Here is a 14767-nt window from a genome sequence, read left to right as displayed (position 1 = left end):
AATACTTTCACTTGCAATTTTACGTAAAGATGTGGTCCTTTAGAGTGACATGGATTCACTGTGCTGCATTTCCTATTACAGGCACTGCACAGATCCGTAGATTTAAGATCACAGGTAAAAACAATTAACCTTTTTTTTTTTTGGTTGCTGTAATAGAACAATGAATTTGGATATCCTGTTATTAAATTAACGGTGTTATTTGTACCAAATATTTATGCATTTTGATAGATTAGAAGGCAGTCAACAGCTGAATTAGAAAAGTTCAAGGAGCGATGGAATAAAGCTGTGAAGGAAGACAAGGAGTGGACCGACCGTTTTGTCAAGTTAGCAAGAAAAAAGAATGTGACATGAGGGAATATCGTCACCTCCGAAAACCTAAAATCTCAAGGCCAATCTGATATGTTATTACCTTCTCTTAGCGGCATAATCCATGGTGGCGTAAGGATAAGTTTTTCACATCACAATTTTGCCGACATTTTGTTCTCTGATTGCTGTTTGCAAATCTATGCAGATGTTCACCAGATGTTTCATCTGTAGAGTTGTCACGTCTCAGCCGCCTCCATGCATGCAACGGGAGCCCGCATAATTTATTCTGATCATTGTTTGTAGTGTGGGCTCAATTTATTGTGATCATTTTTTGTTGTATCCTGCACCACACTGCCGCTGTCGTCTGCTTCAACAGTGGCTCGGCCCATATTGTCCTGATATTTTGAATGATTCTCAGAAGGAAAATTTGCCAAAATTGTTTAAGCGTTTTTTTGCTGTGAGACGTCGGGTTTCTTTTGAGGTGCTTCTCGCAGTACGTCTCATTAAATGCCGTGGGTGTATATTTACTGAAATTTGCCTTTTTATTATTTTATTATTATTTCCTTATGATTCTATGTATCTTGGACCCGTTTAGTGTTACTATTTATCTGCTAAATGTGATTTGCAGAGAATCTTCTGCTGAGGACAATTATTGACCAAAGGACGAAGGGTGCAGCATCCAGCATCCGTCAAAACAATCACAACTTGACACTGGTGCGTGACTTTGAGCTTTCTGAAAAGCACTTATCTTGCCTCTTTTCTCATTGCTCAAATAGCTTTCCGAAGGCAAATTACAGATAGACCATTAGTTACAATGCAGTAATTCGATGACGATCGATACTAAAAGCAGATCTCAGTTGCCCATCATCCTGTGAACTCCGCAATATCTAGGCTAAATGTTTGATGCTCTGCATGCAGCATCTGGCGACATAACACTCACAGGGGAGCTTCTCCGTTTCGGCTGAGTCCCCAGGCATCAATTGTGACCTCGCACTCATACCCGAGCATTATGGGTACAGCTCGTGTTAATAAAGCTAACATGAATTGCAATGATTGAGACAGTGAATTACATTTCATATCTTGAAGTGTTTATATCCATACTCTGGATTTGTCATGCCTTCTTCCCAGTCTCCCATGCGCTGGCCGCCAAAAACCACTTGTTGGATGCCCAAATAGCTGAACATAGAAACAAAGTCGAGATAATTAATTATCATCTCATTGATACTGCATGATTCAGAATACCATTATTAACATCAACATAGGATGGAAAACTTGAAACCAGTGAAAAAAAAAAAAAAAAAAAAAGATAAAAAAGAAAGAGGATATTCTACACGTGAAGCCGTCAAATTATAAATACAACTTTAGGACGAGATCTTACTCAGAGCTTAGTAAAGTGAGACAATTGAGCAATACATCCACAGCAAGAAAGTCAGATGTTCCTAGATCCACCCTGCAATCAGATTTATGAGAGATTGAAGCCAATACTGAAGCTAGATTGTGTTATTATGCATGATGAAAATACTCTTACCAAACCCTGCCCCAGTTATCTTGAAACTCGACGTCACTGATATCATGGAAAGACGAAGGCATTTGACCAGAGGCTTTATCCGAATCATAGCTTGGGTTGTAATCCATTGATGAGTTTGCTAGCTGTAGCACACAGTCAATACAGATGTTTATATAAAAAGGACACGACGTTGAATGTGAATAGAAATGGCTAAGTGTTGCTTCTGTGGACAACAACGTTTTGATGAGAATAGATATATAGACGCACATCAAAACTGCATAAAATGGTATCAACAGATTATACATATATCAATGTTTTACACAATTCATCGTACGATTAAATAGAAATCTTTTGCCATGCTATGGTGGAATTATTCCACTAAGTTCACGTATTCTGTTTCCTCCTCTCTCTCTTCTGGTATCGACAAGAATGAAAATTAATTGTAAGATTTTCAAGAGTGAAAAGAGAAACCTAACCTGCAAATTCGAAGAGTTGAAAGCTCCCAAACGGCCCATGACATACCAAGACTGTATTACCTGCAGTGCTTTACAAGTATAAAAATAACAGTGCTGCATTAATAATAATAATAATAATAATAAAAACTCCATGCTATCCATTTGAAACGAACCTCTCGACAATCAACTTACACTGCCAAGAAGGTCAACATCCCGATCAGACGGAGCCCCGTAGAGTTCAAACCATATGAACGAATCTAATGGGTTAAAGCTGCCGAGAACAATTGAAGTTAGAATTTTAGTAGGGCAAATAAAACTGAAGGAACCCCTGATACTATCAGGCGGCATGTGCACAACCGCATACAAAAAAAGAAGCCGTCAAATTCTGATTAGTAATTCATTTATGTAATTTTGACTTCATTTAAACTAAACAGCTTGTACTAACGTCAGTGATGGGTGTAACTTATTCTTCAATTCTTTCCATGTAAATAAACTGGGATTCAATATAACTAATTAATGTAGGAACCAGTAGAAGAAAGAAATGAATTGGACAAGTCATGCAGACTATATTTCTCTCAAAGCTGCTGAAAATAGAATGCTAAACTTTAAAGGAGAAAATAGGGTTTACCATCAAACTTTCAATAAGTTCGCAATGAACATGATCCTTAAGTTTTACATGCGTTGTATTGTTGTGAAACATATGACCAATCATAATAAGAAAGAGGTACTTAGTAACAAAAATTATGCAAACTTCAATTTTCATATGTTTTGATCATGTATAATAATATTCCGATAGTCAAAATAAAGAAGGATATATCCATAGAATCTTACTCTCTGAAGCTAACTTTGAAAGCAAGCACAGACCCTGACTTTGATTTGCTGAAGTCTCGACCTCTCTTCCGTACTCTTTCCTCTACCTGTCAATTATAGAGATAAACTACTACTCAAAATGACAAGTTTAAAATTTTTTATTCCGCACACATGTTCTACCAAATATTTTACCATACCCTTTTCCTCATCAACTCTGGGTTCCCAATACTGTCCCCTAGAACAGCACGAAGTTCCATGTCATCCTTGCATGCATTTTCAAGTATCCTTAAATCAAACATGAAGTAAATAAGACACAGATGTACAAACAATAATAACCGCCGAACATCAGTCCGAAAGTAGCATGCCCTTTATACGTAATAGAAAAGATCTATGCGAATGGAATGAAGTGTTCACCAGGTGCCAAGTTCGAACGTCTAGTGGGGATTGAGACATCTATTATTCGAGCTACAGCTAGATCGGTGCTCAGATATAAAAGCCATACATCCGCAGACGCCTTTTTCATTGAGTTTCCTGTTTGAATTCCAGAGTCACCCAAAACGTTGGGCGTACTAAGATGAAATAAAATTGCTAAGCATAATATAGGATGGCGATTGAAACAGGATGGGAAGTGCGACGACAATTTTGTAATTAAACCTATTCTTTCCATGATCATGATCATTCAAACTAACGGCGATTGCTGCTTCCATTTGGGAAAAAACAAAAGGCACAATCAAGCAAGGTTAGCGTCCTAACCATATTCGCATATGAACGAATTAAACACCTACATAGTAAATACATCAACTAGCAACACGGACATTTCGTCGAACACCTAACGGGCATTACGAGTTCTTGATGTCGCAGATCCTATTCCACTCACAACAAATAGAAAGCATAATACAACAACTGTTCTCTAGCATCTCAAACGCGTTATATCGGGCAATTCGATTAAAAAACAACATCAAATTACGAGTCGCGAGAGAGAGAGAGTAAAAACGCTAAACAGATCGGAATTAAGAGAGAAAGAGAGAGAGGGGGGATTATACGAACTTAGCCCAGGTAGGGTAGTTATGGATCTGATCGTACTCCCTCCTCCGCCTCTCCTCTCTCACCTTGAGGAGCCTCCTCCCCCTCGCCGTCGTCCCCGAGCCCTTCGCTCTCCCCGAATCGACCTCGTTCCCTACATCGTCGTCGTCCTCCTCCTCCTCCTCCTCCTCCGCTCCAGTTGATGGAGTGGCGCCTCGTTTCCTCCTCCTAGTGGCGGCGATGGCGGTGGTGGTGGAGGTGGAGGTGGTGGTGATGGTGTGAGCACGGTAGTAATGGTGATGGTGGTGGAGATGGAGGGGTAGCTTCGAAGGAGGAGGACGAAGAAGGTGGAGCGGAGGAGGTCGATAGAGATGCAACGGATGATGAGTTAGCATCGTGTTGCTTCGCCGAGACGAGTGAATGAGTGCGAGGAGTGAGAGGCCGAAGCACCGCGAGTTTATGGGTGAAATGTAGGCACAATTGCATGGAGCACCCTTACCTTCGGAATAATTAAATAAAACCCCTCATTGTGGTTGATTTTTTTTTGGACAAGATTAACTTTTTATGAATTTTCGAATCGAATTTTTTTTGTTACTTTTATTAAAAAAATTTATAAAATTATTTATTAAAATTTAGTAATTTTAATTACTATTTTTACTCATTAAACTAATTTAAACTTTCGATCAGATTGTCTCCAAATAATGAAATTATTTGCTCTTAAATAGTGTGTCGTGGTCATAAGTTTAATAAGTTCATCGTCCACGAATTGCATTTAACAATATTGTTTAGAAAATTTTGACGCTTCATAATACTACCCTTAAAGGTGCTCAAATATGATCTAATAATCCTTTTTCTCTCTTCTGAGTCCTGAAGATTCTATGTAAATTATTTTTCAATGATTTTAAAAAACACTTTGCCTTTTTTGGATAAGAGTGGAACTATTAAATCATTTAAAAGGGCTTAATCAGGAGACACAGCAAAGAAGCAAAATATAATAATAATACTAAATTGCTCATGCTAAGTGTTGCATTCTATAATTTTTTTTATACGAGACATTATTTATCTTCGGCCAATTATACCTTTTTTTTTTAAAAAAAAATGTACAATAAAAATTTTTTTTTTCTAAAACCCACAATGCGATGGTAAATTCCAAAAAAACTTTTTTGATTGATTGAGTGCCACCACATAAGCAATATAAATATTACATTTTATAATTTTTTCATGCTAAGTCCTATGATAGTACATGCACCTCCAAAAAAAAAAGAAAGAAAAACCACCTGATATATACAAATAGATAATATTAATTAATTAATTAAAATTTAGTTGACCAATACATATAAAAAAAAATCTTTTTTCTATAATTCTCTTTATGGATGCAAAAGTTACTACATGCCTCTCAAACTTCTCCCATTTTCAATTAGTTTGCACCATTTTTCTAACTTACATTTACCAAAAATTCTATCCACTCTCATGTACTCTAAAGTCGGCGACGTGTTAGCTAGCTTCGCCGAGTTCTGTGTCCGCACGGCACACGGTATATTGATATCGCCGTATTCTAGTAACCAAGGGAATATTCCCGGGGAATAATCCCCGTTCGATCCGTGGAACGAAATTCCGAGAGCGCGAAACGGAGGGAAACGAGTTTTTGATTTATTCTTTTGGGAAACGGTCCCTGATCAGCCCATTTAACGGTTCGAAGCGTGCTCAGAATTCAAAAATCGTTTAATCTCGACCGTCCACGTGGCTCACGTGCTCCCCTCCGTTCTCTCACCTCATCTTTGAGAGAACTATTGCCTGCATCAGGTGTAGCTGTCCAAAACAAGCACCGTACTAAATATTTAATGATAAAAAAATAAAAATTAAATTCTAATATATTTTAAGTAGTCTATAAATTATAATTTTAACAAATAAGCTTTTGTAAACACCAAATAACACACTTAATGGAATAAATTCTAATTTTAAGAACTTTATAATAGGTAGGATAAATTGCCCTATTAGTCTCTTAATTTATTAATTCTTTATTTTTCTTCTTATATAATATATAATATAAGTATCAAATAGCTATAGTGATGATTTGTCCTTTTAATTATAAGTATACATATAGATTACAGAATTATGATAATGATGAGAAAATATAATTTAAAAATATTAAATTTATTTTTTATACATATTTAGTGAGAAAGTATGAATTATAATAGCGTGCTCTGTATTTATTATATATATTTATTATATATTTTAAATAGAGATATTGATTGCTTAGAATATTGGTGATATGGTGTGACCACTATTTCTCATATATATTTAGTGATGCGGTGCACAGTGCACCAGGTGCATGCAAAATATTTTCCCTATCATTCCGCCCACTGAATACCAGTTGGTCAAAAAACACAGCAGAGGAGAAGTACCGACGACGAGAAAATAAATTATAAATTATAATAAAAAAAGAAGAAGAAAAAGGAAAAGCAGCTTCTTCCACTCCGCGAGTACCCTAACTCGGATTCTCCATTGTCGTCCTAAGAAGTCAGATCCACTGTTCTAGGGTTTCGATCTCCGCTCCCTCTCCGCCTCGGTGAGTTTCTCCTCCTAATGCAACGCTGCTTCTCCGATTTCTCACTCCCCCTCGCGTTCCGATCGGAATTCGTGGCCTTTTTTAAGGGTTTATTTGGGGTTTTTTAGGCTTTGATTCGCTGCGGGAGCCATGGCGAACATCGACATCGCGGGGATACTCGAGGGGCTCCCCAGCGACGGGCGCGTGCCGAAGACGAAGATCGTGTGCACGCTCGGCCCCGCGTCGAGGTCGGTGCCGGTGCTGGAGAAGCTGCTGAGGGCGGGGATGAACGTGGCGCGCTTCAACTTCTCGCACGGGACGCACGAGTACCACCAGGAGACCCTCGACACTCTCCGGATCGCCATGCACAACACCGGGATCCTCTGCGCCGTCATGCTCGACACAAAGGTCGCTCCTTTCCCCACGGAAGAGCTGTGATTCGTGTATGCTCGGATAGCTATTTGCTACTTTGTTGTTTCGGGCTTGTTTGGTTTGGACTTTGCTTGTGTGGAAGCTACTCTGTTTGTGTAGAGCTGTTCGGAGACGCCCCAACTGCTTGTCATTGAAAAAACCTTGATAGCTTCCCGATACTGCAGCTAGAGCAGGAGCTTTAAATTTAGAACTCTGTTTTTTTGGGAGTTTAAAAGCTAATTTTAGCTTCTTGTCTCGGCCGTATGCTGTAGGATTCTGGTCGCAAAAACACCCGGTTTTGTGTCGTATCGTATTTGATTGACTGTTTAATGCTACTGCAGAAACAATATGCACTGTTCGATAATTGCTACAAGTTATAATTATATCCGAAGCTCAATTCCGCATCAATCTGCTCTTTGCTGTATGTTGTGTCGATAGGCTTTGTACGTGACAACATTATATTTTTGTATTGAAGAAATCAGTCGCTTTGTGTATAATCTGCTGATCGTATTAGAATTGCATGGCCCATCTTCACCTCATTCCTTTTAATCTTGCTAGCTGTTCATGTGTTAATTGCTATAAGGAATACTGGAATGCTAATGAGTGGCTCATCTTTGTGCTAATTTTATCAGAATTGTTTAAAGGTCGCGAGAGGGACACGATACTTGCGTCTCCTGGAAACGTTTAGTCGCACATATTAAAGGTTTTCGGAGCATGAAAATTTTCAGTAGTTAATCTGATAGAAGCTTACAGCACATCAAAGCTATTTCTTTCCTGTATGATAGTTTTTGCAGCTGAGGTGTCATGTTTTATTTTTGTTTGGTTCCATGTTGAAACTGATCATTTAGTGTAGAGTGAGGAACGTTGATGAACACTCATTAACCAACTGAAGAAGCGGTTAAAGACGTTAGGATTGTTCCTATATGTTGAACATGCAAAATTTCTAAGAATATCCCAAATTGCTGCCTTTTATCTATTATCCTGACTGGCTATTTGTTGGAATTCTGAATTTCAGGCAGTTAGTAAGTGATCTGTCGGGATAGTGCTTATTTGAGGTGAGAATTAGTAAATAGACTGTTTCTGTGACTAGAAAACATGAATAAGCATCAAATCCAGATAAACGTAGGATACATTGATGTATATGACTAGAAAAGATGAAAAGGCACCAATTCCTCTCTCTCATAGTTTGTGTTCATTGATCTTTCCAGGCTTCCTTTTATTCTGCAAGCTTGTAAGATGGCTCTTTATCACTATAGAATGAAAGAAAAGAAGAAAATTTATTGGGGTGGCTCGTTGACCTCTTTGCTCTGTAATCTTTGTGGTTTTTACCACTTCAGCACAATAAGCACATCTCAAGCATTTGTGGCATATAAAATCTAGTTTTTCTGGTGCATACATATGCTTCTAATAGAATATTGTGCAAAGATGAAGTAAATTCATATCTAGGACTTAAAATTTCAACTTGATTCTTAATCTAGTCCAATTTGATAATTCCATCAATGGCTTACGAGTTTATGTTGTTCCTTCTGGTCTTATATTCTCTCCTGTGACAGGGCCCTGAGATCCGCACTGGCTTCCTGAAGGACGGGAAACCTATCAAGCTCAAGGAGGGCCAAGAGATCACTATTACCACTGATTACAACATTAAAGGCGATGAGAATATGATAGCTATGAGTTACAAGAAGCTTTCTGTAGATCTGAAGCCCGGAAACACCATATTGTGTTCGGATGGTACAATAACTCTAACAGTCCTGTCTTGTGATCCGGAAGCTGGGACGGTGAGATGTCGCTGTGAAAACACTGCAATGTTGGGTGAGAGAAAGAATGTCAATTTGCCTGGGATTATTGTGGATCTCCCGACACTGACTGACAAAGATAAGGAAGACATCTTGGGATGGGGTGTTCCGAACAACATTGATATAATTGCTCTGTCATTTGTGCGTAAAGGTTCTGATCTCGTAACTGTTAGGCAAGTTCTTGGCACACATGCAAAGCAAATAAAGTTGATGTCAAAGGTACATAGCTCCTGTTAATTTCATTGCCTTTCCCTGTCTATGTTTGCAATCAACCTTCTTTTGTTTTTGCTGTTTCTGATGTCATGTGCGCACACACATAAATATATTCATTTTTTTACCCTTTTCTTGGGGGGGGGGCGGAGACCGAGTACCCTTACTGTGTCAATACTCTATTGGAATGGTATTGTGCCACCCAATGCTGAGTTGTACATGCAGATGTGGAATCCATGTTTTCATTATTAATATCACTTTATGCACCAGCAGAGCTAATGAGTCTTCTGACATAGGAATGGCCATTAAGCGCTTCAGGCTTTTTTACCATATAAATATGTGAATGTTTAAATTTGTGTTAATTGCATGTATGTCAAATTCACCCTGTGCACAACCTGTTGTAGTGCCGGATCTAGCAGCTTATGATGCATGTGTCCACTGTTTCATTAGCATAGGCAAAACCTTTCACATTGATTACTCATAAATGTGATTAAGCAAATGCAGTTCCATTTTTTCCGTGTTCTTTTGTATCATAACAACCTGTACGGTAGCTGACTAGCTGATATTTTATCTTCATGGGTATTCTATTTGTTGACACACAAATGACTAATGTTATTACTAATTGAAAAAATATATCTTCATTTTAATAATCTTTCATTGTTTTAATGAAATTCTAAATAAAACCTAAAGCTTGATATCTCATTGATGAGCACAGACTGACCTTCGCAAGCAATGCTATTCAGGCCTTTTTTGATAGTCTGTATTGTCCACATAAGGACTAGCTATGAAGTATTTTAGCTCCAAAAATGGATCTAATTTCTTTTTCTATCCATCATTTATTTTTGAAGGTCGAAAACCAGGAAGGAGTCATAAACTTCGACGAGATCTTACGTGAAACTGATGCCTTCATGGTTGCCCGTGGTGATCTTGGTATGGAGATACCAGTTGAAAAGATCTTCCTCGCCCAGAAGATGATGATCTACAAATGCAATCTAGCGGGCAAATCGGTCGTCACTGCCACACAGATGCTTGAGTCGATGATCAAATCCCCTCGCCCGACTCGTGCTGAGGCCACCGACGTAGCAAATGCCGTTCTTGACGGCACAGATTGCGTCATGCTCAGCGGTGAGAGTGCAGCTGGGGCCTACCCTGAGCAGGCAGTCAAAATCATGGCCCAAATTTGTATAGAGGCTGAGTCATCCCTCGATTACGATGCCATCTTCAAAGAAATGATTAGGTGTGCCCCCCTCCCCATGAGCCCTTTGGAGAGTCTCGCATCCTCCGCCGTCCGGACCGCAAACAAAGCTAAGGCCACACTTATTGTGGTGTTGACACGTGGCGGTACGACTGCCAAGTTGGTGGCGAAGTATCGACCTAGGGTTCCAATCCTGTCTGTGGTGGTGCCAGTGCTGACCACCGACTCGTTCGACTGGATGGTCAGCGATGAGTCACCTGCAAGGCTCAGCCTTATCCACCGGGGTCTTATCCCAATATTGGCGGAGGGTTCAGCTAAGGCAACTGATTCCGAATCGACGGAGGTGATCTTGGCGGCCGCACTTCAAAAAGGCGTGCAGAAGAGCCTGTGCAAGCCTGGTGATGCCGTTGTTGCGCTACACCGAATTGGTATTGCTTCTGTCATAAAGATCTGCTTAGTGAAATGAGTGGGGTTAGATGAAACTGAGTCCGTTATCGAAGTGGTTAGATGAAACAGAGTCCGTTATCGAATAATGCTGGTTTTCTTTGTAGAAGTTCCTGCTTGTTTTCCTATGTGAAGACAACTATTTCCCTCCTGCTTTTTGCAGGAAACTTCTATTTACTTTGAGACATAATGAGATGCTACTGGAGAGAGTTACTCCTTTTTGTTAAGCCCCCTGTTGTTTTATGTCGCACTAAGCCCCTTTACTTTCCCTAGCCCCTGCTATTTGAAGTTCCCACTGTTTAATTCCAGGTATTAATGTTGTTTACCAAGTGATTCAACATGGGGTAAGCTCGATTCAGTTGATCTGAAACCATGAGTAATATAAGCGGTCAAAGATAAGTAAATACTGTATTAAACTATTTATAGTCGGAAGTGTGAATTTCTAAGATCCGATATCATGATGTATTGCACTGTTACTTGATCGAAGCATGACTAAACATCATCATATTCCCACGCATGGAATCTTTCGTATTACTCAGCAGTTTAATAAGTTATCGGAGCCCAATATACGATGGTTGCCGCGAATCTCTCGTGTTTAGGGACCATTCATTGGTCGAGACAATCTCATCGTTCTCGTAAGATCGTCGGTGTAATTTTTCTTTTTTAAGGTGTAATTAATATTGGGATAAAATAGTATAAACTCGGTTATTCTTTTTATAATTCATCTACAACTGTAAAAAAGTTTTACTTAGCATGAAGAGATAAAAAGCCCAAATCAGTGTTGTAGAGCTAGAAACGCGTCGTAGTTTCTAGGAAAGTGTGCTGTACAAAGCAACTTTCACCGAATATATATTTTTTTTAATAAAAATTTCAAGTATTTGTTGTAAAGCAACGCTATTTGAAAATACTAACATTTATTAAACTAAAAAAAATATAGAGAGTACATTTTTTAGAAAAACTATAGATATATATATATAAGCTTTTATAGTTTTGAAGCCTACAAACTCATTTCAAATTTTTCTTACAGTAAAACTTTATTCCTAATTTTATTTACCATATAAATCACCCGAGGTTCGGTATATAAACAAGCTTCTCTACCTTTTGCAGTCCCATGTAGTGTATTTTCATTTTTTTTGAGTCCCATGTAGTGTATTTTCTTAATTAACCCAAAGTTTAGCAATTGTAAACGTGTATTGTATGAGCCCCATGAGAGAATCTTGACCCCATGATGATGCTGCGTATAATAAGGCGTGTATTGAGGGCCAGTATTTATGGAAGTGTTACTCCCCATGTTTTACCTTGTTCTATTTCACATTGACCTTGTGTGTGAGATTATAAAAAAGAAAAAAAAAAGGAGGAAAAAGAAATTATAAATAGGAGATACATGTGGTTGAGTTTATATCTGTTTCTCTTATTACTAGTTTCCTCCCAGTCCCGAGCTTTGCAACTTTGCAAACGGTGACAGGGCCATAGCGAGAGTGATCACTGAGACTCATTACATATCACACACTATGCAAAAAATGGCTGTGATTGCTATAAGGTTAAACTGATTTTATTATTATTATTATTTTATTTTTTATTTTTTATTTTTATTTTATTTTTTTTATTTTTTCGTCTTTGTCCGACTTTTTATCTCTTTAGAGGTCTTGTTGTCTCACCCATGTAACTAAGTTCATGTTCTGAATGAATGAAGCGGGTAGTGTGCTATCATTTTTTTCAAAAAAAAAAAAATGACTGTGATCTTGAGAAAGAACAAATAAAAAAAAATTAAAAAAGCAAGTAAAAAATACTATATATTGAGTCCTCGTTTCGTATGCTTCATTCAATCCTCACGTAACCCGATGTTTAGGAAGAACCGAACCTAGTTAATTACTTTCGACAGCAAATTCAATCGCATTTGACTTTCTCAAATAAACAGATCTAGAAGAACAACACTAGGCATTAGATTACAAACACGTGGACCAAATCTAGTCTATAAATAGTAGGCATTCCCCCGTGCTTCCTTTTGAGTAGCGTGAACTGTGAAGTACTAGTTCCTGCAATTTGTTTAGTTTAGCTAAGCAATACAAAACCATGAGCAAACAACGTGTCGCTCTCCTCGGAGCTCTTCTCCTCGCAGTTGTTTCTAACAGTTATGCAGATTTGTACGGCAACCCCTCGCCGCCGCCGCCGTCCCGAGTGAGCGGGCGCGAGTTCCCGCCGGACAACAGCACGGGCGACGACGGCACGCGGTGCGCCGGCATCTTCCTGACGTGCCCGTCCGAGTGCCCCAGCCAGAAGCCCGGAAACCCCAACGACAAGGCTTGTGTCGTCGACTGCAATAACCCCAAATGCGAGCCCTCCTGCACATGTAAGTTATAACTGAGGTCTCAAATTTGAAACCTAATTATTTTATTTAAAAAAAAAAAAGCACCGCGCATGGCTATTTTTTTATTTTATTTTCTATACAGAATATAGACCAAACTGACCCTTCTAGAACATGCATGCATGCAGCTCGTACGCCCAACTGTGACAACAAGGGCTCCGGCTGCAAAGACCCCAGGTTCGTCGGCGCCGACGGCGCCGTCTTCTACTTCCACGGCCACGCCGGCCGCCACTTTGCGCTCGTCTCCGACCCGAACCTCCAGATCAACGCCCGTTTCGTCGGCTTCCGCCCCGCGGGCCGCCGCCGTGACTTCACCTGGATACAGTCCCTCGGCATCCGCTTCGGCGCCCACGCCTTTACAGTCGCCGCTGTCACCGCCCCATCCTGGGACCCCCGAGCCGACCACCTCTCCCTCACATTCGACGGCGCCCCCATCAACCTCGATCCAGGCCACCTCTCCTCCTGGACTGCCGACGGCCTCCGGGTCGAGCGGAGCGGCACCGTTAACACCCTCTTCGTTACGCTTCCGAACGTGTTTGAGATATCGGCGACCGTCACCCCTGTAACAAAGGAGGATGATCGGATACATAGGTATTGTGAAACAATACTACGTGGAACTGTAGTTCATTTAAAACTTACACATAAAATTTACTGGTCTCGATTGTGACTCAATCTAATTCAATTTCTCGCCACTTCAAATATGATTCGATCTGAACTGGCTTTCTGTCATGGGATAGAATATTGGTCTCTTTAAGCCAACAAAAGCAATCGATTAGTTATAAATACAGAGTATTAAAGAAGAGAATAGTATTTTAATATTTTATATTCAGCAGATATGGAATACCAGAGGGGGATTGCTTTGCGCACTTGGACGTGCAGTTCAAAATTTTCAAGCTGTCGGAGAGGGTGGAGGGAGTGCTGGGGCAGACGTACCGGCCGGATTTCTACAGCCCGGTGAAGCAGGGGGTGCCGATGCCGGTCATGGGCGGGGAGGACCGCTACGAGACGTCTGCGCTGCTGTCGGCGAACTGCAGGAGCTGCGTCTTCGCGCCTGAGGTGGCCGCGGTGACGGAGGCGATCGAGGTCAACCCGACGGTCGTGGACTGCACTAGCAATGGACGAAGCGGGTACGCGGTGGTTTGCCGGCGGTGATTGCCGGAGCACTGCGGCGCGAAGGTGGTAGAGTCGTCATTTGAATGGTTGGATCGATGGTGAATAATTAAGCTGTGTAATGCATAAGTTAAAATTCGGTAGTGGGGGTACGTGGATAGATTAATTAGATCGAGTACGTTGATGATGATGATGAATAGTGTATTAAGTTGTTATGGTAGTTGTTGTTTGAGTAAAAAGTACTAGAGTAGGGAAAGAACTAATTCTGGGGGCTTTTGATGTTTCGGACTTCAATTTTTCCCTTGTTGAAATGCAAACTTGAAGGCTAATTATTTCCTACGCCTTAGTGCTTTTTTATTTTTTATTTTTATTTTTTTTTCATGTTTTGCGCAGATTCTATCAGTAACCTAAAAGATAGAAAATTCGGATTTTCTAATCAATCTGTGATAAACCACTAATGACTGGTTCCAAAGAAAAATGTAATTTGTTCTGATACTAATTATAGAACTCAACATACGCGCAGATATCTATTACACAGCTTAGTTAAACACATTATCAATCAAACGTAGCATAATTCCACCAACTAA

The 14767-nt window shown here is 39.8% G+C and overlaps 4 protein-coding genes across 7 annotated transcripts in view; 3 read left to right on the top strand and 1 right to left on the bottom strand.

The window, feature by feature from the left end:
* LOC109729056 overlaps positions 1 to 1359 on the top strand; it is a 29448-nt gene extending 28089 nt beyond the window's left edge. For 2 of the 3 annotated variants that reach the window (XM_020259694.1, XM_020259697.1), the window contains 4 exons: positions 82 to 114; positions 229 to 818; positions 935 to 1020; positions 1127 to 1359. In XM_020259694.1, coding sequence (XP_020115283.1) covers positions 82 to 114; positions 229 to 351 — 156 coding nt within the window. In that variant the 3' untranslated portion in view covers positions 352 to 818; positions 935 to 1020; positions 1127 to 1359. The remainder of the gene's footprint in view (positions 1 to 81; positions 115 to 228; positions 819 to 934; positions 1021 to 1126) is intronic. The other variant, XM_020259696.1, reaches the window with a different exon arrangement.
* On the bottom strand, positions 1037 to 4544 carry LOC109729057. Of its 2 annotated transcripts, none has more exons than XM_020259698.1 (8): positions 4126 to 4544; positions 3276 to 3363; positions 3100 to 3185; positions 2461 to 2539; positions 2290 to 2382; positions 1835 to 1956; positions 1685 to 1756; positions 1037 to 1482 (listed from the first exon to the last, which is right to left on the bottom strand). In XM_020259698.1, exons 1-8 carry the CDS (start codon positions 4494 to 4496, stop codon positions 1380 to 1382), a joined length of 1014 nt encoding a protein of 337 aa, XP_020115287.1. In that variant the 5' UTR covers positions 4497 to 4544; the 3' UTR covers positions 1037 to 1379. The 2 variants fall into 2 exon arrangements, with proteins under 2 accessions (XP_020115287.1, XP_020115288.1); XM_020259699.1 differs by having other exon boundaries at positions 2290 to 2349.
* Positions 6495 to 10948, top strand: LOC109703479 (pyruvate kinase, cytosolic isozyme). Its single transcript, XM_020224083.1, has 4 exons — positions 6495 to 6670; positions 6778 to 7057; positions 8614 to 9075; positions 9915 to 10948. The coding sequence occupies exons 2-4, from the start codon at positions 6800 to 6802 to the stop codon at positions 10725 to 10727; spliced, it is 1533 nt and encodes a 510-aa protein (XP_020079672.1). The 5' UTR covers positions 6495 to 6670; positions 6778 to 6799; the 3' UTR covers positions 10728 to 10948.
* On the top strand, positions 12779 to 14444 carry LOC109703724. Its single transcript, XM_020224448.1, has 3 exons — positions 12779 to 13055; positions 13199 to 13661; positions 13904 to 14444. The coding sequence occupies exons 1-3, from the start codon at positions 12779 to 12781 to the stop codon at positions 14220 to 14222; spliced, it is 1059 nt and encodes a 352-aa protein (XP_020080037.1). The 3' UTR covers positions 14223 to 14444.

Source organism: Ananas comosus, linkage group 25, assembly GCF_001540865.1.
Source record: "Ananas comosus cultivar F153 linkage group 25, ASM154086v1, whole genome shotgun sequence".
Classification (NCBI taxonomy): domain Eukaryota; kingdom Viridiplantae; phylum Streptophyta; class Magnoliopsida; order Poales; family Bromeliaceae; genus Ananas; species Ananas comosus.
This window is presented reverse-complemented; position numbering and strand designations above follow the sequence as displayed.

Bases quoted from the DNA above. Each gene is read 5' to 3' on its own strand.
- LOC109703724 (XM_020224448.1), top strand. From the start codon at position 12,779: ATGAGCAAACAACGTGTCGCTCTCCTCGGAGCTCTTCTCCTCGCAGTT. The intron at 13,056-13,198 runs GTAAGTTATAAC...GCATGCATGCAG, and splicing joins ATGCGAGCCCTCCTGCACAT to CTCGTACGCCCAACTGTGAC. The intron at 13,662-13,903 runs GTATTGTGAAAC...TATATTCAGCAG, and splicing joins GAGGATGATCGGATACATAG to ATATGGAATACCAGAGGGGG.
- LOC109703479 (XM_020224083.1), top strand. From the start codon at position 6,800: ATGGCGAACATCGACATCGCGGGGATACTCGAGGGGCTCCCCAGCGAC. The intron at 7,058-8,613 runs GTCGCTCCTTTC...CTCCTGTGACAG, and splicing joins CCGTCATGCTCGACACAAAG to GGCCCTGAGATCCGCACTGG. The intron at 9,076-9,914 runs GTACATAGCTCC...TTATTTTTGAAG, and splicing joins AAATAAAGTTGATGTCAAAG to GTCGAAAACCAGGAAGGAGT.
- LOC109729057 (XM_020259698.1), bottom strand. From the start codon at position 4,496: ATGCTAACTCATCATCCGTTGCATCTCTATCGACCTCCTCCGCTCCAC. The intron at 3,186-3,275 runs GTATGGTAAAAT...TATAATTGACAG, and splicing joins CAGAGTTGATGAGGAAAAGG to GTAGAGGAAAGAGTACGGAA. The intron at 2,540-3,099 runs GTAAGATTCTAT...TGTTCTCGGCAG, and splicing joins TTCAAAGTTAGCTTCAGAGA to CTTTAACCCATTAGATTCGT.